The sequence below is a fragment of the Lygodium microphyllum genome, chromosome 17 (genome assembly GCF_053477565.2).
Source record: "Lygodium microphyllum isolate KBCC chromosome 17, Lygodium_microphyllum_v1.1.10, whole genome shotgun sequence".
In the NCBI taxonomy this organism is placed as follows: Eukaryota; Viridiplantae; Streptophyta; class Polypodiopsida; order Schizaeales; family Lygodiaceae; genus Lygodium; species Lygodium microphyllum.
In genome coordinates this window covers 108,779,854-108,805,707 of record NC_141151.1, presented here as the reverse complement: position 1 = coordinate 108,805,707, position 25,854 = coordinate 108,779,854, and the positions used below count along the sequence as shown (strand labels likewise).

The 25,854-nt window shown below is 43.5% G+C and overlaps 1 protein-coding gene across 8 annotated transcripts in view; it reads right to left on the bottom strand.

The window, feature by feature from the left end:
• Positions 1 to 1,352: 1,352 nt before the first annotated feature.
• The window catches only part of LOC148022246 (dynein regulatory complex protein 10-like), a 165,266-nt gene continuing 140,764 nt past the window's right edge, over positions 1,353 to 25,854 (bottom strand). For 4 of the 8 annotated variants that reach the window (XM_087697880.1, XM_087697881.1, XM_087697887.1 and 1 more), the window contains 4 exons: positions 25,079 to 25,147; positions 24,939 to 24,986; positions 23,990 to 24,088; positions 1,353 to 1,761 (listed from right to left, as the gene is read on the bottom strand). In XM_087697880.1, the coding sequence (XP_087554006.1) occupies positions 1,642 to 1,761; positions 23,990 to 24,088; positions 24,939 to 24,986; positions 25,079 to 25,147 (336 nt within the window). In that variant the 3' untranslated portion in view covers positions 1,353 to 1,641. Of the gene's footprint in view, positions 1,762 to 23,989; positions 24,089 to 24,938; positions 24,987 to 25,078; positions 25,632 to 25,854 lie in introns of those variants that run through there. The other 4 variants (XM_087697885.1, XM_087697883.1, XR_015694473.1 and 1 more) reach the window with 4 other exon arrangements.

The window sequence follows — 25,854 nt, the reverse complement described above, 5'->3', positions numbered from 1 at the left end:
ACAAGATGGCATAAAGGACAAGTGTTATCAAACACCACTATTGATTCAATAGGAAAAAAATTGGTAAAATATGTTATTTTGGATATTCTTGCCCAAACACTATACTACCAAACCAACGACACAATTTCAAATCCGAGGTGCTACAATAACATTTAAATTTCTCTTGGCCTTTCTTCTCTCCTTAGCTACTATAGATGAATGGTTTCATAGAATATTAAAATAAACTGCTTAAGCAAATGATTACCAAACCTCTATAATGAAATTGGAATGGGATGAAATATTACCCTGTATGGTGCATGTTTACAAGTGCTCAATATATACGACCCTTAAGACGAGCAAGAAAGTCAAACCTGACAATGTAATCAATTCTTGATCATGCTTAGATGGAGTCCAATCAAGCATATACACAACTTTCCTAGTAGTGACTTTTCCAACAATCTTTCTTTCACATATTCTCTTTCTCGATTTCCAACTATCTTTCTTTCACATTTTCTCTTTCTCAATTCAATAATAATGCTTACCGAATAATACTTGCCACAACAAAATAAAGCAAACATGGGTGTTGGTGTGTACATCCATGTAGGTGTATTATGCTACCTAGGTGCATGCACATAGACCTATAAGCCCATACACAGAGAGATCCTAACTATTTTCATACTATATTAGATACCAATGCTATAAATCTTATAATACAACTCTCATCCACTACCTAAATTTTTTGCCTCTTATGCATATGTACTACAAATCTTAAAGAATTGACCTAAATCACATAATTTTGACCTCCAAGTATTATTGATCCTATGAAGATTTTGAATTCTATAAGTATTAAGATGTATACCAAAGTTTTAATATCTAACGATAAAGTATAACATTTATAACCCAAGAGCTAGTTTAGAGGAGATTTATGGAGCCATGTTTATTTCACTAAGTTTCAAAATAAATTACCCAAGCTTCGTATGATTTTAAGAGAGCTTGGAGGAGATATTTGCAAGTTTACATACATTTGTAAAGTACAATGGAAGAATGTGAAAGATTTGCCCACTTACATGCTAAATAATCAAACCACATTGTTACTCTTACCAACCATGGAACTCAACTAATTCTCACATACAAATTTATTGAGAAGAAATTTAGCAAACACTTACTCTCACTTGGTGTAACAAATTTGTATTTTATAGTGAAAGCTAAAACCAACCATGAATACTACAAATTATCATAACATGTAATCCACTTTAACAAACATTGTCAATATGTGACAAACATTCTCAATATGGCAAACACCTCAATTTTGAATATAATCTAATTATTCCATAGTTTGAAGCTAACTTGACAAACCATATAAGGAACCCACACTTAGTATTATGAGAACTCATGGCATGTTTCCAAGCATGTAAGAAAAATGGTCTATCTCTATTTTTTACAAACTAGCTTTGCAAATTGCAAGATTTATCATTACATTTTGTATGATGTAAGTTCTATAACTCCAATTTATTAGTAATGATACACATGCTTGGATTAATATCCAATTTATATGTCTAGAATTTTGCATTTCCTTATAATCTCTTCACTTTCTTTTTTGGGAGCCAAAATTGAACTATAAAACTAGTTGAACTCCCCTGCTTGTAAACTATGAGTTGTTGGCTACTTCTTTTTCTTTTTGGATTTTGCACCTTTATTTTTGTCCTTTGATCCTTTGTTACTATCCTTTGATTTTGATGATTTTGCACCTTTCTTTCCTTCTCTTCCTTGCTTGTCTTTGTCCTAGATTAGATGATAAATTTGAGGTTAACCACATTGTTTTTGGTACAAGAGTAATACATTTCCACATACATCAACATTGCTAATCATTCATTCTCAAGTAATTGATATTAATACAATTCGCACAACCTTAAAAGGTTTAACTCAATAGTACATGTTGCATTGACAAGCATATCATGGGATCATCCAATTTCCATACATGAATGCCTTGCACATACAAATGGATGTATGCACACATGCAAAGAGGGTTGTGGTATACATACTTGAACATATATCCTTATGATAAACTTGCACCAAATTGTTGAATTTGAAGAATCTCAAGTCTTGACTTGTATGTTGATTGCTTTCGTATTTGTTTGTGTGCGTATGTACATATGATTTGTGTACTTACATATATCCATATCTATAATAAATATATTGTGTACGCATGTATATGATATTTACATACACCATGACATTGTGTTGATATTTATATTTTTGTGATGTTTGTATGTAAATATGTATGTGGATGTCAAATACAAGAGTTACATGATGGAACAAAGAGCCATTATGTTTACTGCAAGACCAGCAACATGAAAAAAGCAGAAAAATAGAAAAATCTGACAAGCAGGAAAAGGCATAGGGAAAGCATGGAGAAGGTGCCTAGAAGAATAATAAGTCTTGAAAAAATCCCAAAGCATGGGAACAACCGCCAAAAGTCCAAGGTGCAGCCGCCGAAGTCTGGAGGAGTTAAAAGCAAGAAAGCACACCTTTAAATGCAAAGGCACTCTCAAATCCTTGTAAAAGAGTGCCAAGCTCCCTCCTGTGCAAATTGTAAACTTAGAAGGCGGTAGGACTAGCTAGGAAGTGAAAGAATGGAGAAAAAGGGCCTAGGCCATGGCCGACCATGTAAAAATCGAGGATGACCACCCGTGGGAAGGAGGGCATGTATATAAACTTGAAAAGTGAATGAGAAGCTCATTCTTGTGTGTGGCAAAAAGCTTCTTCTTCTTCTTCTTTTCTTCTTGCCTTCTTACTTGTGCTTGAGAGAGGGAGTGAGTATGTGAGGGAGTGTGTGTGAGTGAGGGACCGAGAAGAGGAAGCTCCCCCATCTCCTCTCTTCATCTTCTTCTCTTCTCTACTCTTCTCTTGTCTCGCGCGGCTATGGAGGATGGAGCTTGTTGGAGAGGGATTGAGGTTGCTTGAGCTTGCCTCAAGGATCATGGAGCTACAGGCGTACACGGGAGAGGAGGGTACTTGATCGGGCATCAAGGCAAGCTCACTACACCCCATAGGTAGAGAGGGCGCATTGGCTATGTGAGAGGTAGCCATGGCCGCTCGGCTTAAAACGCTTGACCAATAAGCGGGGACATTAGAGACTACGTCACTCATGTACGTAGCCTGTTTAAGAGAACCCCTACCAACGAACGACCAAACGAGAGAGCGGTCTCTACCGTTTTTATAAACGGAATCCACAGCGAGGAACTTTACAAGGCACTGGCAAGCAACTCGAGCTTGTAGAGAGATGTGCTCGCTAGGGTTTTCAATGAGGCAGTAAGGCTAGATGACTAGCTTAGAGAGAGAAGTGCTAGAAGCTCGAATCGAGATGGATCTAGCCAAAGAACCACAGAGAAAGCCATAACCTATAGCAAGAGATCAACCCCTAACATGCAGGATAAGGGCAAGAGCATGGCACAAGACCAAGAGCTAGCCGAAGTCAGGATAGAGCTGGCATGGTTGCAGGAGTTGGTAAAGAGACCCACTAGACCGCATGTCCAGTGTGTGCACTGTGGAGGCAACTACATCCTTGTCGAGTGCCAGGATCCAAGATCCAGGCCTTGTGCAAATTGCGGAAGGTTTTGGCCACGACGCAATGCATTGTCGATTACCAAGAAGGTTTCCTTACGCACAACAATACAACTCACCATACTACGGGAATAGGCCGCCTAACTTCTTCGGAAGAGGAGTCCCATTGTTCCATCCAGCACCTAATGATGCAAAACCGGCCGTTCCTAGATTAGAGATCAATCCCACGGGCATACCCAGACCACCTAGACCCTTCATGACACATCCACTGAGTGACGCTCCCATCCACTACGTGGAAGAGCCCAATGACGAGGAGTCATATGTGAACCCTTGCATCTCGTATGATGAAGAGGGTAATCTGGTCCTCATGGACTATCGACTAGTGCCGGTGATGGCATTAGCAAGGGGAAGAGCCAGAGATTTTTCAGGGACAACCCAAGACTGTTGAGAATCTGTCAATCACACCCTATGTATGCCCCTTTGTATGGAACAGCTAGGCTAGGAAGATACAATCCATTCTAGGAAGAGAGACAGATCCCATAGGCACAGTGGATGTTAAGTGCTACCAAAGAACTCTATATAATGATGTACTTGAACTATCACTTTCACATGATGATAATGTAATAGTACTTGTCTCTTTCTGTCAAGTGTCTGTGTCATTGTTGTCCATACACAAGATTGTGTTTATGAGTTGAAGTCTCAATCTTGAAACCTAATTTACTTGTATAACAGTTGTCTACATTGTCATGTCAACATGAGTTGCGTCTTTATCTTCCATCCTCCATAGCTTCCGCCTTTGCCATGTTCTAGATCCCGCATCTTTTACATGGTATCAGAGCGTAGCTGAGCATGGCATAACTCCCTTCTTTGCTCTCTCAGTCCCTCTTAACCTCAGGTTAGCTCAAGTCCAGCTCATGGTTCCATTTCTCACCTCCATCTCTACTTGACCTTCCTTGGCAGCCATAGCCAGCAACACCCTGTTAACTTGAAGCTCCTGGATTTCTCTCCACAGGTCATATTTGGACCTGTTCTCTTCTGGACATTTGTTCCTTGACTCCCAAGGCTTCTCTGTATCACTTAAGAGATCAACATTGGCCATTGTATGCATCGGCTTTGCAAGAATTCGTGCTCGCAGTTCTGAACTGCGCCTGTTCACGGTCTTCTTCTCTGCCCGTGCAGTACGGGCCATGATCTAGACGAGGAGGATAGAGCTTTGGTAGAGCATCACATAAGCTTCATTTCTATTTAAAAATTTTTTAAAATGATCCATCATAGCTCCTGCAATGTCAGAAAAACCAGGCCCCTGTCATGAAACCCTAAAATCCACCATAGCCAATTTTTCACTCAAGCTCAAAAATCTCATCATTTTCTTTCTCCTACCACCTGGATCAACACACTCCCACTCTAATCTATTGTCCCAGCATCAAATCAAGGAGAGGAAGAACCTGGAAAGATTGAAGAAGGATCGACGACCCCGAACAAAGAAGATTCAAGCTCAACATCAATACAGACATAGTCTCCGCATAGTGTATTTTCACACTATCATTACTTGTGTCTCTTGACACATTGTAATCTGCTCTTCCACTGATAAATCTCAAAATTCTGGAGTTGATATGCTGCTCATCCTTGGTCATGACAATGACAAAAAAGAAGATCTTAATGCAAAGCAACATAGAAGTCTTGTTTGCATCACTTGCAGGTAATGATGGAGCTGCCTACATCAAAGTACAATCAATGAATCCATCAGAATATTTTGAAGGCATTTCAAAAATAATGATACCTTTGCTTGAGGGGGACATAGACATGGACATGAAGACTGAAGCTGTAAGCAAAGTCAAAGAAGAAGCAGACCAAGAAGACCATGAAGAAGAGAAGAAAGACAAGAATATTTTTCATGCTGACAAAGAGAAAGCATATGTTAAAAAGACCACAAGGGCCTATCGGTCCTTGTCTGTCATTTTTTGTTTTTAAAAGCATTGTACCTGCCGTAATGTTCCTATCATAAGCTTGTAAACTCCTCATGTAGCCTTGTACTACAGCCTATGTACACTTTGTAAGGCCCCTGCTATAGCCTCTGGATATCCATCATGTTTGTGGTACCCACACTTAGCCTTTTCTGCGACAGCCTCTGGTGTTTTGCCATGTTTATGGTGTGCCCACACTTTGCACGTGTTGCTCTCACTAAAGCCTCTACACACTTCGTACTTTCAGGTTGTGATTGAGGAGAGGTGTTGAGAATCTGCCAATCACACCCTGTGTATGCCCCTTTGTATGGAACAGGTAGGCTAGGAAGATGGAGTCCATTCTAGGAAGAGAGACAGATCCCATAGACACAGTGGATGTTAAGTGCTATCAAAGAACTCTATCTAATGATGTACTTGAACTATCATTTTCACATGATGATAATGCAATAGTACTTGTCTCTTTCTATCAAGTGTCTGTGTCATTGTTGTCCATACACAAGATTGTGTTTATGAGTTGAAGTCTCAATCTTGAAACCTAATTCACTTGTGTAATAGTTGTCTACATTGTCATGTCAACATGAGTTGTGTCTTTATCTTCCATCCTCCATAGCTTCCGCCTTTGCCATGCTCTAGATCCCGCATCTTTTACAAAGACCTAGTCATGTGTTGGACTTGTGGTCACCCTGGTCACATATCGACACGATGCCCAGAAAAAGAGCACGCTAATAGGGAGAGAGCTGATCTCACGTGTACCGAGTGCGGCATCACCCATCTCTTCAGGGAATGCTCTAGACAAAAGCCGTCCTCGAGCTCAGGCCATGTACCGTCAGTACCTTTGGGGCTGTTTGGCGTTGAGACATTCGACAACGAGGATATACCCATCCCGCTGCATGTCATGACACGTGCACAAACGCGGCAGGCCGGCATATCACTGCCCGGGCCTAGCAACCTAGACGCTGCCTCAATAGGGAAGAAGAGTCATAGGTGGAGAAAGAAGAAAATCGACACTAAGATCACTTGCAAAATTGACGGAGAGACGACGCTAGTGAGTGGCAAGAAGGTAACTGATGCTGAGGCTGAAACCAACGCTCCGAAAACAGCAAAGAAAGGGAGTGCTAAGGTAGGGGAGTACCCCCACCCAAAGCGCCAATTAGAAGCGATTGAAAAGGTCAAGGAGTGGGTAAAGGAAGCCCAAGAGAACTTGAAGGATGTTGAGGCCATCATAGAAGACAGAACTGAGGACTTCTCTAGTGTGAGCACCCTAGTCTCACCCTCTCGACCAAGGTCAAGAGATACGTCTATGCCACGGGCAGCACCACCCAGGAGAAGCTTAGGAGCCACGGGCCAACAAAACACCCAAGGCCAATGGCCTAGAGGTGTGGGAATGGAGGAGAGACAAATGACGAGTAACCTCCTCATGACATTAGTAACCACCCCAGTAACCCTAAGCCTAGGAGACCTGCTTAGGCAGCATCTGAGGCTTTGGCTAGAACTAAAGCACTGGGTGGAGAAACCAACTGAGAAAATTGCTGCTGACCTACATGAGCATGATGCAGTCACACAAATACCGAGCTTGACGTTGCACTCAGTGCCTAAATCTCTGCATGTAAAAGCTTTTTGGGAGGGCACCGAGATGCACGCTGCGGTACCTATCCTGGCCCTAGGAGACATGACGCGGAAAGAAATCGTAGATACAGGTGTAGGGGTTAGTGTCTTGAGCCACACAGTCTTGCAGGCTTGGGAAAACCCTCTCGTCGAGACTGCTAGGTTCAATGTCATACTAGCAAATGAAATGAAGATAAGGCCGTTCGGAGTTTTAAGAATTGGCCAGTGAAGATTGCAAGTGTCCAATTCTCTGTACACTTCATTGTTATGAAGAGAGTGAACTACGACATCCTGCTAGGCCAACCTTAAATGAGGAATGCACGAGTCATCGAGGACTGGGGCAACAGTCTAATCTTCCTAGGGAATCGGAAGGAAGCAGTAAGGGTGGAGATGGATACTTGGAAGACAACACCTGTTGATCTAGATGCCATCTCAGCTACATTGAGAGGTGACATGCAACCAACCACATCGTATGGGCCACTGACCAATTATATAACCTGCCTTGAGGATGAGCGAGATTGGATGCATATCCTTGCAACCATCAATCTCCCGTTCTCAGACGATGAGGAGGAGCATAAGCAAGCCGCACAAGCCATGTGCATGCCAGATGAGAAACACTCAGTACCACTCTGCATGATGGCAAGGAGTGCGTGTGGTCGGCCCAAACCTGTCACTTTCCATGTCCCAAATAATAAGCTAGAACTCTAGGAGACCCTAGAGTATTTGATAGGCAGATTGGAGGACAATCCTTCCGCTAATCTCTTGCCCCTCAGAGACCTCCTAGGTGAGCACAAGTGGAAGTGGACCAAAGTTCACGACTTGAACTTGCTATACAATTGGGCTCTAGTCACCAACGAGAAAGAGGCTAGAAACGAGGACCCAGGAGACGAGAGCAGTCAAGGAGTGATGGTTCTGACATTGAATATGAGGATTGTTCCTCCATCAGTGAGGAGAGCAAGGAGGAAATGGATACCGTGAAGTACGATACTGATGGAAGGGTGATAGAGTAGATAAGGCCTCGAGAAAGGAATGCATATGAGATCAAGAGAGGAGTTATGAGATTGGATTGCGATCGCTTTTGGTTGGAACGCATAGGGGCAGTGGATTATGAGCACGCTAGAATTGTCCAACCACCATTGGTACCTGTGTTTAGGACAAACGCACCTATTGAACTATGACCACCTGGGGAGACTCCTCCCTCCAGTGAGGGCTGTGAGTTCAACTTGGAGTCTGAAGTCAGTACGGAGAGTGACCCTGAAATACCCATGCCATCCAAAACCAAATGCACCAAGGGGGACTTGCTGGTCCACCTAAGGCGCAATCGACTAAAGGAGGAAAGAAAGAAACGAACAAATGAGTCAGACGCAGAACGACAAAAGAAACCACAGGACCTACCCAAACGCTTCACTAAGTTTAAGAAGGGTGACAGAGTGGTGGTCCTGCTAGGAGCAAAGAGGCAGGGCCAAACCAACGAGCCTATTGAAGGACCCGCCAAGGTCAAGGAAGTCAACCTGACAGGGGAAGGTAAGAAGCCTCGACATGTATTTATAGTAGACGACCTGACCAAGGATGAGGAGGCTAGCCTTGTTGCTCTCCTACGAGAGTATGTGGCCGTGTTTGTCTGGTCTCTGGATGAACTTAAGGGAGTTGACCCAAGGGTTGTGACCCACAACATCCCTTGTTGCTCTCCTACGAGAGTATGTGGCCGTGTTTGTCTGGTCTCTGGATGAACTTAAGGGAGTTGACCCAAGGGTTGTGACCCACAACATCCCTATGGTCCCTGACGCTGTCCCTATAAAACAACGCCCTTATCCCATGAATCCAAAGCATACCCATGCAGTAAAAGAGGAGATTGATAAACTCATGAGAGCAGGATTCATCTACGAAATAGAGCACACAGACTGGGTATCACCAATAGTGATCGTTATGAAGAAAAACGGAAAGATCCGAGTGTGCGTCAACTACAAGAAAGTCAATGCCGCTATGAAGAGAGATAACTACCCATTGCCATACACCGAGCACATCCTTGAGAGGGTGGCAGGTAAAGAAGCCTATAGTTTTCTGGACGGCTTCTCGGGCTACAATCAAGTGTGAGTACACCTCGATGATGGGCACAAGACTGCCTTCGCTACAGAGTAGGGGGTATTCGCCTACATTGTTATGCCCTTTGGGCTAATAAACGAGCCCGCAAACTTCCAACACCTGATGTGCACGATCTTCAAATACATGCTCAAATGTGAGCTAGAGGTATTTGTGGACGATCTATGCGTATACTCTAGCTGGGCGAAACACTAGAGAAACTACGGGTAGTCTTTGAGCGGTGTCGACTTTATAATCTCTCATTGAACCCCTTGAAGTGCCAATTTTGGGTGAAACACGGATGCATCCTAGGGCACGTGGTGTCTAAGAACGGCATCGCCATTGATTTCTCGAAGATCAAGGTTATTGTTGACTTGCCACCACCCAACAATTATAAGGGTGTTCAGTGCTTATTAGGTCACACAGGGTACTATCAACGCTTTAACTGAATTATGTACTAATCGCAAGACCATTGTACAAGCTGCTAATTGTATTCGAGTGGACCGAAGAATGCCAACGTGCTTAACGAAGAATTGAAAAAGGCTCTTACCACCGTAGCTATCTTACAAGCCCCAGATTGGACCAGAATGTTCCATGTGCATATAGATGCATCTAAGTTTGCCATTGGAGCTGTTCTGTGTCAACCTGGCGAATACAACCTTGATTACCCAGTGAGCTTTGCCAACAAGCAGCTCAATGACACGGAGATGAACTATTCCACTACAGAAAGGGAGGGGCTGGCCATGGTGTTTGCCATTAAGAAATTTAGACATTATCTTTTGGCCATATCTTTTACCTTTCTTGTTGACCATCAAGCATTGCTCTATCTAGTGAATAAGCCTTGCGCTACAGGACGCATTACACGATGGTTATTTCTTCTTCTAGAGTTTGACCTCTCTATGGTTGTATGCAAAGAGAAATAGCATTACATGGCAAATCACATGTCCTGCATACCCACAGGTAAAGCCGCTGGACAAGGCATAATGGATGACCTTCCAGATGTGCATCTCTTTGGCCTATCCAGTGACAAGGAATTATTCAAGGCTGATTTAATGCCATATTGGGTTGACGATGTCATCCACGTGCTCGAACACAGTCTACCCGAGAGACCTATCGAGAAGGCCAAGCTTAGGAGGCTTATTGTGAAGATCCAACCTTATCAGCTAATTGCCGGCCAACTCTATAGGTTCGGGCAAGACGGGTTGCTACGCAGGTGTGTGTGCGAACATGAGATGCACGACACGTTGAGAGAGGCACACGTCAAAATCGCTGGGGGGCATTTCAGTGGAGACACGACAGCCCGCAAGGTGCTGCAATCTCAACTGTGGTGGCTCATGCTATTACGTGATGCAACTAGATTTGTCAAGCACTGTGATGAGTGCTAAAGGACCAAGGTCCTCACGCAGAGGACAAAATGAAATTGACCCCGGTAGTAATAGCACAACCTTTAGAGAAATGGGGCATTGACTTCATCGGACCCATTAGTCCTGTGGCCCAGTATTCACAGGCTCGATATATCATCATAGCAACTGACTATTTGACGAAATGGGTTGAAGCGAGAGCCACAAGGAAGAATGATACAAGGACCACAGCAAAGTTCTTATGGGAGCAAGTCATCTCGAGATTTGGTTTCCCTATTGAGATAATGAGCGACCAGGGCACCCACTTCATCAATGAGATGATTGCCCACCTACTCTCAACCTTCTTGATCATCCATAGGAAGTCTTCACCATACTATCCCCAAGCCAATGGCCAAGTAGAATCAACGAATAAGATCCTGGTCAACGTGCTCACAAAGGTGGTTTCCACTTCTCGGAACGACTGGGATAACAAGCTCATGGCAACTTTATGGGCCTATCAAACAACCTATAAAATGGTTGTGGGACGCCCTTCAGGCTGATATACGAAACCGAGGCTATCCTGCCTTTAGATTTTTTTATCCCTAGCTTGAGGATAGCGGTGCAGGATCATTGGGAAGGAAAAGAGGCTTGGACTAATTGTCTTATCGAGTTGGAACACCTCACTGAAACTAGACTCATCGCCACGCACGCTCTAATTTGTGAAAAGGCGCAAAGAAAGATGTGGTTTGACAAGTATGTCAAACAACGTGATTTTGACCAGGGTGACCTTGTGTTGTTGTACTCTGTGAAGGGCCATAAGCAAAAAATGAAGTTCCGAGGGTTAGGACCTTTTAGAGTGTGTGTCATCAGTAGGACAGGCAATGTCGAACTTGAAACATTGGAAGGCGAGGGCATAGGATTTTTCAATGGCAGTCGCATGAAGAAGTACTACCCTCCCACACATCCTTTACATGAGCCCCCTACGATAGAGGCCCCTGTCAATGTCTATGTCGCAACCATCATCGAGAGAGAGAATGATGAGGAAGTTGTTACTCCAGCTTATTTACGAATCACGGCCACAACCCAAAAGACACATTCTTTTGATGCTTTGATCGATGAGGGAGCTGACGTCAATATCCTAACCCATTCTCATTGGACCCTCATTGGTCAACCCCAGTTGCAACCAACTAACGCTAAACTTAGCCCGCCGTTTGGGGGTGAATCCTATGCACTCCTTAGGAAGTGCAAAGTCATTGTCTCTATTGAGTTTGAAAGTTTACCAATCATCTTCTATGTGTTGCCCAACACGAAGGAGGCAGGCAAGGCGTCGCTGCTAGGGTGCACTTTCAAAAAACAAACCCATTGTTACGTCAATTACGACCTACAGCGTATCAACCTCGCCATAGGAAATGTGTGCGTCGTGACAACTTTTAGCAAGGGCAGTGTGGGTCCCTCCAAAGCCGCCACTCCACCAATAGAGAAGACCACGCCTAAGGCTAAGGAGGGGGGTCGTGATGTGTCACACCCCCACTCAGCCCACAAAACACCACCCCACCAAACCCACTCCTAAGGTTAAGCAACCTACATTTCAATGGGTACCTAAATATCAAGGCAAGCCTTCCCACAATAAGCAAACGCGACCCCGCAGACCTAGGAACTCTCATGCAAAGTCTAGAAAGCAGTCTAGATGCCAAAGCTGTAAACGCACCCTTAAGCCGTGATGGTCCCCATAACCCTATTACGTGCTCAAGGATACTATGAGGGCAACAGCTGGATCTGGGTGCCCAAGACATCAGTCCTTAAAAACAAACCCCTTACACAGCTTGTGGCCACACCTGCTTCAAGCAGCGTGTTCACTAAACAACCAGCCATACCTAAGACCCAAGCTGTCAAATCTATGACAACCACAAAGGCCGAAGCCCCAAAACCTAAGCCCATCTATCGGCCAAAGCTGCAACCCGTTGGCTCTAAACCAGCCACTACTGATGCAAGAGCAAAGTCTCTAGAGACTCGACCAATCAGTCCCGTGCAGCCTAAACCCACTATGTCTCTCGAGATCTCACAAACCTATCAACTTACGCAGCAGCTAGATGTCCCGCAATCATCTAATGCGACCGACTCTTGCATGCTCAAAGTAGCTCATGATGAAGGTTGCACGTCTTCCAAGCCGCAGGAGACACAACTAACCTTCCAAGCGGATGCTCATCCCAAGGAGCAATCTAGCAGAACATCATCGCTAATGCATCCATCTAGTTCTGTTCCACTGTAGCCACTAGCAAGTCATAGGCCTTCATATGAGCGACGCTCATTTCTTGCTATGGCCAAGGACCTTGCTACCAATTCAGGTGATGACTTGGTTACTTGCATTAAAATGCTAGACAGCACATTCACGACCTTCGCCCGAAGTTATGAGCGGCTAGAACTTGGCCTTCTTGATGAGCCACTTGCTTTTGAAGTCCGTGCTTTACCATGCGCCTAGGAAGAGTACGAGCTCATGACCATCAAATTCCCCAAGGTTACAGCTGAGCTTATCGCTAGCGGTGAAGTCTCAAAGGAGCAAGCAATCATCGGCAGGATGCTGACCTCATATCGAAAGCCTGTCAGCTCTACACCAATCCGAGAGCTTGAAGAGCTCGTGAGTCTTGCAAACTCTATCTCTTCATTCTTACATCAATGGTATGCCTTACGCCTCCAATGGAAGCGGAAAGGTTGCCAAATTATGACAAATGCCTAGCAGAGACGCGCAATCAAGGCTGCGGAATATGACTCTACGTACGTAGCTTCTACTTCTTTAAGGGTTATGGCCATCTTGCGTAACAAACTGCTTGACGACCATTTATTGGCGCATCCTTACATCGACCAAGTCCTTACAGAAGAAGAGCTACACGTTGCTAGCCACCTCAAATCTGGCGATGTGCTACACGATGTCCTAACGTATATCACACAAGCATCCATTAGACTGCATGAACTTGACCATCATGCCCAATTGGAATACAACCCAAATTTCTACCAGTGGTTATTGTCAAATTAAACACACCATACTATGCTTTAACGCCCATGCCTCGTCCTATTCAATCCTAGGAAGGATTTTCATCTTTCCACGAGGGGGAGGGGGTAAGGTGATCAGGAAAACATAACACAAAGGAAAAACATAATAAAGAGTTGAACTACACATAAAAACTTAAAAGCAAAGCACACTTGGAAAATTCATGTCTTTTCTTTTAGTTTGTTATTTCTCAAATTTCACGTTCTCGTGTAGCTTTTCTAATTGTTCAATTCTTTCATAATGCCATAATTCAGTCTTGCCTACCCCATCAATACTAATTATGGGTATTGTTGCATGGCAAGTACCCACAATGGCAGGACAGGAAAGAGGCGGTAAGCTTCCGTTCACGGAAGAAGAACAAGCCAAGTACGGGATAGGTGTGGAGACACAAGGATTTAATCAATTCACCTTCAAGCACACTCTAAACCTGGACGAAGCTAGCAGTAAAGCAACTAGTGGACAAGTGTACTCTCTGGAAGTATGTGGAGAAAGTGGGACAAGTGGTGGATTACAGTGCTTGCGCAGAGTTCCTGAGGAGTTTTGATGCTCGTAGGAACTGTGGCACAGTGACAGTAAGAAGAGGGGATATTGCCCACCAGGTGGAGGTACCACTTGACGCTGAAGTGGTGAAGGCCCTTGGCTTGGCCTCCAAAGCTGTGAAGCATCATAGAAGAAACATATATGCCATGCTGGGGATGAATAGGAGTGAGGTGCACACAGTGGATGGAGTAACTTTGGCAAACATCCCAAACCTGGAAGTAAAGATGCAAGCAAAGATGGTCCACGCCCTCTTCTCAGGACAGGGATACAATGCTTTGATGAACAGGATCAGTGTCCCGGTGTTGGAAAGCATAGCGACAAGGTTCCCTGAGGAAGTGGATTGGAACGAGTTTGTCATAAAGACCATCGAGACAGCAGCAAATGCCCTTGATACGGGTGCAGCAGCAGCTGGAGAAGAGTCTCCAGTCTCTACGGCGAGATCAGCTTGCAAGAAGTCCTCTACCAAGGCTTCTACTATCAGATACGGTGGTGTATTGACGGCCATTATTCACGAGGCCACCAAGGAAGCAGGGGGAATTGAAGAGATAGTAGCACCCTCCTAGCCACTGCATCGTGAGGAAGACAGATCCAGTGAACGCACCATTAGTGACAAAGAAGAGCCTAAAGCACCATCCACTCAAGTCGAAGCTAGGGTACAAGAAAAGGCGAAGACTACCAAGATCCAAAAACAAAAGAAGGAAAAGTTAAACAAGCAAGAGAAAGCTGAATTAAAAAGAGCACAAGAAGAGTCCAAGAGAATGGAGGAGGAACGAAGGAGAAAAGAAGAGGAAGAATTTGAAAGGATCAGAGAAGAGTCAAGAAGAGCCGAGGAGGAGAGGAAGAGAAGAGCTGAAGATGAAGTTGAAGAAATGAGGAGGAAGGAAGCTGCAGATTTGGCAGAGGCAACTCACAGGTCCGTGGAAGAGACCCATGGAGGGGAGAGATGAGCCCACTGAGCCCGCATCATGAGGCTAGAGTTGGTGGTAGTGTACAAACAACTCCAGTGGTTGCAGGAAAGGGCAAGGTCCCACTGCATCCCCTCCCCTCTTCCCTTGTGCCACTCCCAACTAAAACCACACGCACCACAACATAGGAGTCGGTGCCAACGCTGTGGACATGGCTCAATTAATGGCAATGATACAGCTCCTGGCTAACAAAGTAGCAGAGATTGCCTCCAAAGTAGGAACAAACAGGCCAGCCGCAGCAGATGTAGAATTACGGCAAGACCCTAAGCGGCAGAAGCTGGAAGCATCAACCACTACGGCCCCTCTCACAGTGTCACCAGCAATAGACTACGATGCATATGTAGCTAAACTCCTCACTCATTTGAGCAAGGCGAGAGAGGAAAAGAAAGCGGCCTTGGCAGAGCTGGACGTCGAAAAGGAAACCTCGGCAGCTTTGAGGCTCAACGTGTCCAAGAAATCCGCAGATCATCAAAAAGAGCTTAAGGCCCTAAAAGAGCAGTCGGATGCCAAGACCAAGGAAGCTCAAGAGAGTAAAGATCGTTTGAGGCGAAGATTGGAGGAGGAAGAACAAGATGTACTAGCTCATCTAAAGAGTCAGAAAATGTTAATTCAATAATATGATGAGCTAATGGAAAGGACCGCTCGCTTGGAGAAGCATTAGTAGGAAGAAAGCCAAAAGTCGGAAGAGCAACGGCAAGAGCAAGAGGACGCCCTGGCATTTTGGCTGTGGTATGAAATAGAGGAGTAAGGAAGACTAGAAAGAGAGATCCAAGTCCTAGAGCAAGAAAGGTAGGATGCCACAGGAAGAAGCACACAGGAGTTGAAAGATGACTTGGAAAACACAAAAAGAGATGTGGAAGCTCTCATGGCTATGGCAATAACAGAAAGAAAACTGCATTTTGCAGAGTTAGAAAGCCGTGAGTAGATCCGGGGAGAACTGTCAAAGAGATTCGCAGAGGCACAACTACAGTTTACCATTGCGGAACAAGGAAAACAGTAGAAGAGCAACTCAACCGCCGCGATAAGGAGAAGACACAGATGCTAGACTTAGTGAATGAGTAGCAACAGGTGGTAGTGATGCTATCTCGAGAAATGGAGGAGGGAAGGAAAAAGATGGAAGAGAGGGCACAGCAATGGAAGCAGCACAACTTCGAAAGAGTGCGTGGACTAACAAAACGCCTTGCGTGGCGAGTGAATGCGAAAGAGTGTTCACGGAATCAAGAGCAGAGGCTGCCGAAGTGTGCTCAGACACTGATGAGAGACAAGCCTTCTTGAAGCACGGTGCTGAATGTCACCCAAGTTGAAGGCAAGGACTCATTGGAAAGGATGAAGAGAAAGTTAGAATTGACATCTCGTGCCTTGAGATATGGCCTTCAAGAACACACCCTTCCAACTGGCACATGTATTACTACGGCACAACAATAAAGTTACCTACGGCAAGCCGGCCTTTCCATTGACGAGCTCAAGGAACTAGGGTTTGAAGGACAAGTGCAACATCCACCACTTGAAGACCAGTCGGCAGTAGAGCAACACACGGAAGAGGGGGCAGACTTTGAGCAAGAATTCGAGAAAGAACAGCACAGAGAGCCCAGTCCGCCCCTGCCTGAATTGCCACCGGAAGAGCCAAAAGGGGCACAAATTCCTAAACACATGGTAGCATCCCGAAGAAGAAGCAAGAGCTTGCGGAGCAAGCCCAAAGGAGAGCGAGAGTACGGCCACAGCAACTCCCTGAAGAGCCCATGCCAATATGGGAGGATCCCCATCCCGTCAACTGGTCTCAAGAGTTGATTATATGGCGATAGCAGGAGTTCCAGACACGACCATTTGAGCTGCTGTCCTTTTCTTATCCACGAGCTTTGGATCATGTTCTATCCCTGGAGACGGTGGCAAGAATCAACAGAATGGCTAATGACCTCGCCAATAGATGGATAGAGGAGAAACATTGTAGTTACCAGATGGAGGTAGGAACCAAGAGATTATTGGCAAGACAATGTGAATCGGGTTCCCAAGACTGTCCAAGGCTATGAAGCGCAGCCGAAGTGGAGAAGGAGGATTTGAGATACCAACTTTGATGCCTAGACTGCTTTTTGTAGCTCATTGCCTGAAGAGCGGAACGACCCCATCTACATGCCTTACCCCCGCAGACATGGAGTCGACCATGACAGAAACCTACATGGGCCCCTTGACTTTCCAACAATGTACAATGTCAATGCACGGACTCTCGAGGGATGCTTGGTTTTTAGATTGAAGGATATCCTTCCATCCATCAACCGCTTCCTTGAGGATTTCTCCTCATGTCCAGACCTGGCATTTATAGTAACTTGTAATTACCTTAGGCTCATTAGGTTCTTGCTTAAGCAAAAGCCTATAGCTGAGGAAGCCCACCTTCCCCCGCTCTTTTTAGATATCAACTTAGGCATCGATAGTCCCGCCATGGCTAGGCTCATGATGAGGGCGACCTTACTCCTCTCCTTTTGCACAAAAATCCTAGAGGACATGAGCGATACCCGCTTCACAAGGTGTAACCATCTCTTTTTGTCATCAGCACCTCTGAAGGTAAGAGCTAGCATCAAAGAATATCTGCAAAGCCATGCACATTTTTGACTAAGTGCCTGAGGTCTCCTTGTGGACCATCCGAGGATGATAGGAATACAGCATAAGAACTCTTTTTGTATTTCAGTCACAGCCATGATCAATAAGTCATCCAAAAAAAAAAAGCGAGAGAAAGAAAAAAAAAAAGAAAAAGAAAAGAGGCCAGTACCAAGAATGAAAACAAAAGAGGACACTAGAGGACAAAAAGGTGCAAGAAAGAGAAAAGCAAAGGTTTGAGCTCCCCATGAGACATCTGGAGTGCCACATTCATTGCACCTAGGGTTTCCACCTAGCTCTTTCCCCACCTCATGCTTAGGGCACATCAAGGGCAGGACTACCAAACCTGTCACCCTAAGCTCTGCACCGCACACATGACGATGCACAAACTAGGTCCTCATGTGTGGGACAACACCGTGGGCTTCGACCCAACTCCCAGTTCCACCGTTACGTGCACTGCATGTACCACAGAGAGGCAGACACACCCCTTAGGAAGTGCACAACTTTGCCTTGCAGGTTAAGATCGGGTTGTATCAAGGAGAAAGCATATCAACCAATGGATCCGCCCAAACACCATTTTCAATTTCAAGGGCAGATCTTTGTCAAGACACCCTTCTGGAGTGACCCAATTCAACACCATTTTCAATTTCAAGGATGAATCCCTCCAACACCATCCTCGACAAGGGAATGTACACAAACTCAAAAGGCCACCCAGCCACCAACACTACCACCTTCCAAGCTACCACCCATCAATGCCATGGGACTGGCACTTGGCTAGGACGGGGGTAATGTTTACTGCAAAACCAACAACAGGAAAAAAGCGGAAAAATAGAAAAATTTGAGTAGCAGAAGGCGTAGGGCAGGCATGGAGAAGGCGCCCAGAAGAATAATAAGTCTGGAAAAAATCCAAAAGCATGGGAACAACCACCAAAAGTCCAAGGCGCAACCGCCGAAGTCTGCAGGAGTTAAAAGCAAGAAAGCGCACCTTTAAATGCAAAGACGCTCTCAAATCCTTGTAAAAGAGCGCCAGGCTCCCTCCTGTGCAAATTGTAAACTTAGAAGGGTGGTAGAACTAGCTAGGAAGTGAAAGAATGGAGAAAACGAGCCTAGGCCATGGTTGGCCATGTAAAAATTGAAGATGACTGCCCGTGGAAAGTAGGGCATGTATATAAACTTGAAAAGTGAATGAGAAGCTCATTCTTGTGTGTGGCTAAAAACTTCTTCTTCTTCTTTTCTTCTTGCCTTCTTACTTGTGCTTGAGAGAGGGAATGAGTGAGTGTGAGAGAGTGAGGGAGTGAGTGTGTGAGAGTGAGGGACCGAGGAGAGGAAGCTCCCCATCTCCTCTCTTCATCTTCTTCTCTTCTCTACTCTTCTGTTGTCTCGCGTGGCTATGGAGGATGGAGCTTGTTGGAGAGGGATTGAGGTTGCTTGAGCTTGCCTCAAGGATCGTGGAGCTACAGGCGTGAACGGGAGAGGAGGGTACTTGATCGAGCATCAAGGTAAGCTCACTACACCCCATAGGTAGGGAGAGCACGTCGGCTATGTGAGAGGTAGCCATGGCCGCTCGGCTTGAAACGCTCGACCAATAAGCAGTCCGTAGGTCTCGGGGGTTGAACTTGTAGCTCCCTTCACATTGCCAAAGACACAAAGACATCTACAAACATCACACATGGAGTAGGGGAGATCAAAAGATTGGTATGTAAGAAGCGACCAAGCTTGCAACAAGATGTACGATGTTTTGGTAAGTTGATTAATCTTGAAATAATTGGACATGTGAAGAGAGGAGATTGAGATCTGACACGAATTGTAGCTACTTGTTATTTGTAATGGCTAGGGCATTAAACATTCTCTACTAAATGCCCAATTAGTACATGAAAATTATAGAGTATAACAAGTATTTCCTTTATTACTTAACCGAGAAACCAAGGAATCTTGAGCTGAAACTAATGAGACAAACTTAAACCCATTGAGACATAGCAAACCTTCTCCAAGCTCTTTCACAAGGATGAGAATAAGGATATTATAATGGCTTCTTTGCATGTCTGACGGTCTTGTTTTTTGGAGGGGGCGGGGCGTTGTGGTTTACTTGCATTGGAATGTCTACAAGTGAGAATTGTCTACTAGCTTTCATTTCCAGTTGATGTTTCCATGTTTCATTTCATTACTCCAACTGATGTTTGTCCATTATTCTAGCACACATAGACATAGTGGGGAGAGGCTTACGCTCACCAAGCTATAACCTGTCTTGATCCAAGACCTGTGGATTCCAACTGACTTAGTGTTTATCAATGTCCTAATAACCTCGAGGCCTCTACTCTGCCAAAGCCTTTACACAATATAAAGACAAAGCTCAATGATTCAAATTCTACATGTATTACATATAAACTCTATTGTACACCAAGACAAAGAGTCCAAACATAGGTTTAGATGACTTCTTGGTAGGAGAATCCCAACTACTTCTCTCGAGAGCACTATGTATTGATAGAACCTGAGAAGGAAAACAAAAGCCTTGTGTGGGACTCCAAACACACTTCACTCCGGTGTATTCTTGGTTATTACAGCAGTCATAAACTAGTCATTTGATGGATAAAATCCAAGACAAACGGTTCTTGGATTATCTAGACAATGTCTACTACTACTCAAAAGGAATCTCTAAGCATTAGATCTCTTGGAGCTCCCTATTATACCAAAAACATATACAAAACATTGGCTTCTACTCTACAGCTCAGATGGCAAATTTGATAGTTCCATCAGCTCTGAAAGGGGAGTAAAACCCTAGAAAATCTAACACCTGGTCAAAATCCTCCCGGATCACTTCTCTCTTCCTATTTGAAGTGTTGTTTGCTGCTTGAAAATTGTGATCGCATGCCGCACGAATTCGGGAACCCTTCTTTTTTTAATGAGATTTTTCAAAGCTCACTGAAAAGCCACTTGCTTTTTACACATCACTTTATTCTAAAAGTTTACTACACCTTTTTAGAATATTCACAAGAATAATATTCAAAATATCAAAAATAGACTAAAATGGTCCAAAAATCCCATATTTTTGAACCATCCAACTATGGACACTAACGCTAATGACTAATATAACATTGACTCTCTAGATTAATAAGAAAGCCAGATGTAACCTCGTAGCAAGCTACAAAGAAAATATGATTTGGGAAGGGTAGTCAATGCTATGGTGAAAATCTTCCTCGAAGATTGTCCCCACTCTCATCTTAGATAAGCACAGCATTCTTGGAAGCCCTCCTCAATGAGAAAGTGGATAGGCCGTCTAGTGTCTAGCTCTGGTTCTCTCAATTGATAATCCTCAAGCAGCCCTTGGCTTGGTGTTTGCTGATTGTAATGTCCCCATTACTCAGTTTATTTTAATGTACGTATACATTCCAAAGAAAATTGATTTATGTTACACATTTTTTTTTTTTTAAATATCTCTAATTATGAAACTGACTCTCATTATGAAGATAATTATTATTAATGAGATATTATACGCAAGTTCATGGAAGAAAGACTTGGAAGACCCTCCCAAGACTAGCTTATTAAAACTATGTTTGTAGTATAGAACAACAAAAAGAACTAGCCTAGTGGATAGTCACTTGGCACTTAAGTGCACTTTGGGTGACGACACTGCCGGGATGGGTGATCTCCTGAGAAGATTTTTCTACAAGCTAGTAGAAGCTTATGCCTTGGTTGCTACCTTAGTCGTAAGCCTTAGAGTGACGACCGCTCGACGACACGCCATGCGGTACTCACCCATAGATTCGTAAATTTTTATCTTCGTGCTACAAAAATGGAGCTCCCTCATCTGACGTCATCAATGATGTAATCAGAAGTGCTAAAAGAAGCGTTCTCCCTTTATCATCGATGATGTTATCGAAAAACGCTAAAAAAGAAAGTGTCCTCTCTTTTACCCCCTTCCCCTGCAAAACTATAATTTGAGGGCTTGGGGATGACCAAGTAGAGGGATAAGAGCAATCTTAACAAGGATGAGACGCTGATCGAGAAGGAGGAGACTCTATTCTGCGAGACGAAGAGACATCATCCCATTCAACCCAAGGAAGGGGATACGCTAAAGGTCTCTCATCCTCTTCTACTCTAATCCAAGAAGAAAAGACACTGAAAAACTTTATCCTATTCTATCAATCTGGTTAGAAGTCATACCTCTACTCTCGTCCCTATTCTGTCTACTAGAGAGAGAGAAGTACTACTCTCCACGAGGCAAAAAGAACCATCCGCGAGGCCTACATTGAATCCTGTGATATCCATCATCATCATCGAGTCTTACACCCTTGCCAACTGGTATTACTGCCGTGTTCTTTCTTCTATGAATCATATTTCCGTCATGGCCCCAAAGAAAAAGAATTCAAAAGCGAAAATCACGAATAACCCTTCTAATGTGGAAGCAACAGTTGGAGTTACAAGCACGAGAGTCACTAACAAAGTCACGGCCGCGGATAACAATCCTTTACCAATCGCGATACCATAAGTTTTTCTAAAAATTTCTATCCGAATTCAATAGAAATAAGATAAGTCTCTTAAAACATACTGCGATCTTAGAGTATTCACTTGGTAAATTATTAGAACATCTTATAGGCTAGAAACTATTAGGGGAACTATGAAAACCTAGAACTCAAGAGAAATCATGAGGAATTTTAATGTTAACCCATAGAAAAGAAGACTAGTGAGTTCTACTTGGGATACCTAAAAATGCTAGCTATAGGTGGATTTGATCTTGGTGACGTGCAGATGCGTCAAATGAGACAACACGTGAAAAAGTAAATTTTCTCCTATATAGACGGGAAAACACACATTATGGAACAAAATCAATGAATTTGTTTTATCCTGATTGTATGTCCACGAGTAAATTACACAAATGAACAACTGTGCATAAAAGTATTCTTTTTAATTAACGAAGCTGTTTTTATATGTTTCATGTAATGTGGTAGGTAATTAGATAACTAATAACTTCCATAGAGGGAAGTGGGTGGATGGATTCCCGGCAAATCCATTCCTATGGCAGGGTGGTCTCGGTTAGCCAAGAGATTTCGCCAAAAACAAACGCTAGGAAGAAACTCTAGAAAGGGCCGATTCGCTAACTTACCTATGGTTTGGTCTCTGAACCCGAACTATAAATTATCTTAGGGGAAAGGTACAGTGGCTATGCCAGAGCACTGTGAGGGATTTCATAAATCCTTAGTCTGCTCCTGGAAAAAAACATTGTACTCCATGAACCAAGGGTAATAGCAATCGCTCCTTCCGAACAAGAAGCCTCTCGAAGGACACCTCCGAATGTGAGCTAGTTATTGATAGGTGACTGTTAGGTCAACTAGGAACCTTCAGGTCAGTCCTTTGTGGATAACGGCAAGATGCTTCCCCTGCGGGCTAGACCTAGGATTATAGAGCCGGACAAAATCCAATCATTCTAGTTAGAGTACGGATGGTGATGGCTAGAAGGTAAACTCTGGGCGCCTACTAAAACGTTACTCGTCACGTAATAAAGGCGGGTACGTTACATTGATGGTCTGTTAGGTCACTTAAGTGCAGGAATCCTTGAACCCAGTCCAAACCAGACTAGAGACATTTCCAGGCTAAGCAATGAGCAACACACAATGGAGAAAACACCAACAGGAAGCTATATACTAGAGTGCTGCCAATAGGACTTGGTTGACCATTGAGCTTGGCCCACGAGGGAGAGGCGAGCCGTGCTTCAGTAGTTTAGCTTCCGCTAGCCTAACACAGGCACAAACTACTAGGCTGCTGCAATGTTGAGACCCACCTAGAACCCAAAGTATTTGACTATCTCCCTCCTGCCCACCCATCTAGAAACCAAGTGAACTCCAAATAAGTGCTGGAGTCCAGATTGGTAAGAAAACGAACCAACTTTTTCTAGTTGATTTTTGGACTTGCTGTCATGCATTACACTAGTGTCAATCTCCATCTCTTGAGCATCAGCTCATCATCCTCAACATAACAAGGCAGTGTCATCTGCACACTCTTAAGTACAGCAACTCCACCTCCATCCGCACTGGCAGCAGGTACCTCAGCACGCTGATCCTTACATGAACTCATCCTTTCTTCTAAGAAAAATCTCTCACTAATTCCGAGTGGTCTATCAATCTTATGGGATCAGCTGAATGCTAGTAATACATATTGACAAGGAATTAGAACATCCTCAGGCCTAAAGATTTTGCAGTTCTGTAAATCTTAAAATCCATCCTAGGCTCATTGCAACTGAAACTCCATTTTGAAAACATAAATGGCTGAAGAAAGATGATTGCATGAATCTCTTATAAAATTCCAGCATGAAAGATCTGATACCTTTTTCTCTTGCATTTCTTTTGCCTTCTTCCTTCTTTTGTGCCTGCGCCACGCAAATTGAATGAACACCACCGCATCCTCTCTTCTCTTTTGCTCATTCTAGCAAAGTACCAGTTTTGGCCAGACAATAACAGTTGTCATTTTGATTAATCTCACATATTCATCTACATTCTGTATCTTCATATCTTTTGTTGTAAGATTCTTCATATTGTAAACATTAACAGATTGATATAGTTTTGAGCATGTAGTCACTATACATCTATACACAAGTTTCTTATGCTTTTAATGGTTTTTCATAAGTATTAAACATCTATTCTGAATCGGAAGTATAAGAAAATTTTGAATAAGATTTCCTCGTAGATAATTTGAGCTGGAATGGCATGAAAAACAGGATTCCAACATTAAACAAGAAAACTCTCCGATTAGATTTTTTATAGAAGAAAGAAATAGGGCTACTATCTCAGGCTAAACCTTAGAATCTACCACACAAAGTTCCCTTAATCTTGGAGGTGGGAAACACTCAGCATGCAAAATACGCAATATAGGGCACCTCTAGGATTAGGAGCATTCACATCTACCACATGACTCCCAGAATATTGCTAGATTGAATGTCACTACCTCTTCTTAGATGGCCATGTAGAGGAGGCTATGAGGTATTCCAGATCAGAGACATTAGAATTTAAGAAGCTGTCAAGATTATGGACGTATTTGAAGGGAAAAACCATTCAAATGAAGGTAAAATGAAAACTAGACTAGAAAGAAACTAATTATATGGCATACTTCTTTTGAGGTGAACCCTGGATACCGGAGCCATTAGCAACAGATGAAATAAACTTCAAAGAGAAATATCCGAAGCAGTAGATAAATGATATTGCTAGATAAAAAGAAGGCAATATCAACCATTAAAAGAAATTCCAAAGAGAGAAGTGTGAAGTCTTTGTTAACTGACCATTCTCCTCTCTTCTTTGAGCCTTTTTTCCTCCCACTTCATAAATTCCTGTTCCATAACACCAATTGTCAACTGAATTCACTATCCAAAGAAGATTCAAAATTGTATGACCTTCACTAGAGGGACCTTTTAAAATTCACCTTACGTTCCTTCTCTTGGAAATATGACTGGTACACTTGTAATCTTTCTTCTATGCATCTGTGGTCTTCCTGGTAGATCATTTGTTTCAAAGGTGAAGGTTCATGTGTTTGAATAACCATGAAATCTGGTAGAAACTCTTCTTCAAACCCGAAATTGTGAGTTTGGATTTTATATTACTAATTCGATAAATATGCAGAGCTCACATGCTCCTTCCGTCTAGGATACTCTTGAAGCCCATAATTTCATATGAGTTTATTCAGGTGCATACTCTACCAACATACATAGAGGACATGATGTGTATGATCGGTAGGTGCTGAAGTAGTACTGTGTAGGAGGAATCCCCTTTTGAACTTTGGAAACGCCATGCTTATTCTCAAATATGAGGCTCATGATTGAGTTGAGGACATTAGCCACATCACTGACCTTTGCTGCTCAGAAAGATTTATAATCCTCATCTAGCTAGCAGATATTAATGTCAAAACATGACATCCAGCATGGAAAGGAGGCCTTTATGCTCTGTATTCTTTCAGTGTCTTACCTACTTGGGCTTGTCTACACAAAATGTAGTTACAGGCAATTTACATATTAGTAATGCATGCATCTGCAAGACCTAAGCAGGGATCTGTAAGATCTACCACAATATCTAGTGGTTACATTGCTGAACAATTACTGTTGGGAACAAAGGGTTTTCAAAACATTCAAACCAAAACAGCCATGCATCCTAACTGTGTTTTTATGTGAATGGATGGGGATGAATAACGGGTCAGGAGCAAGA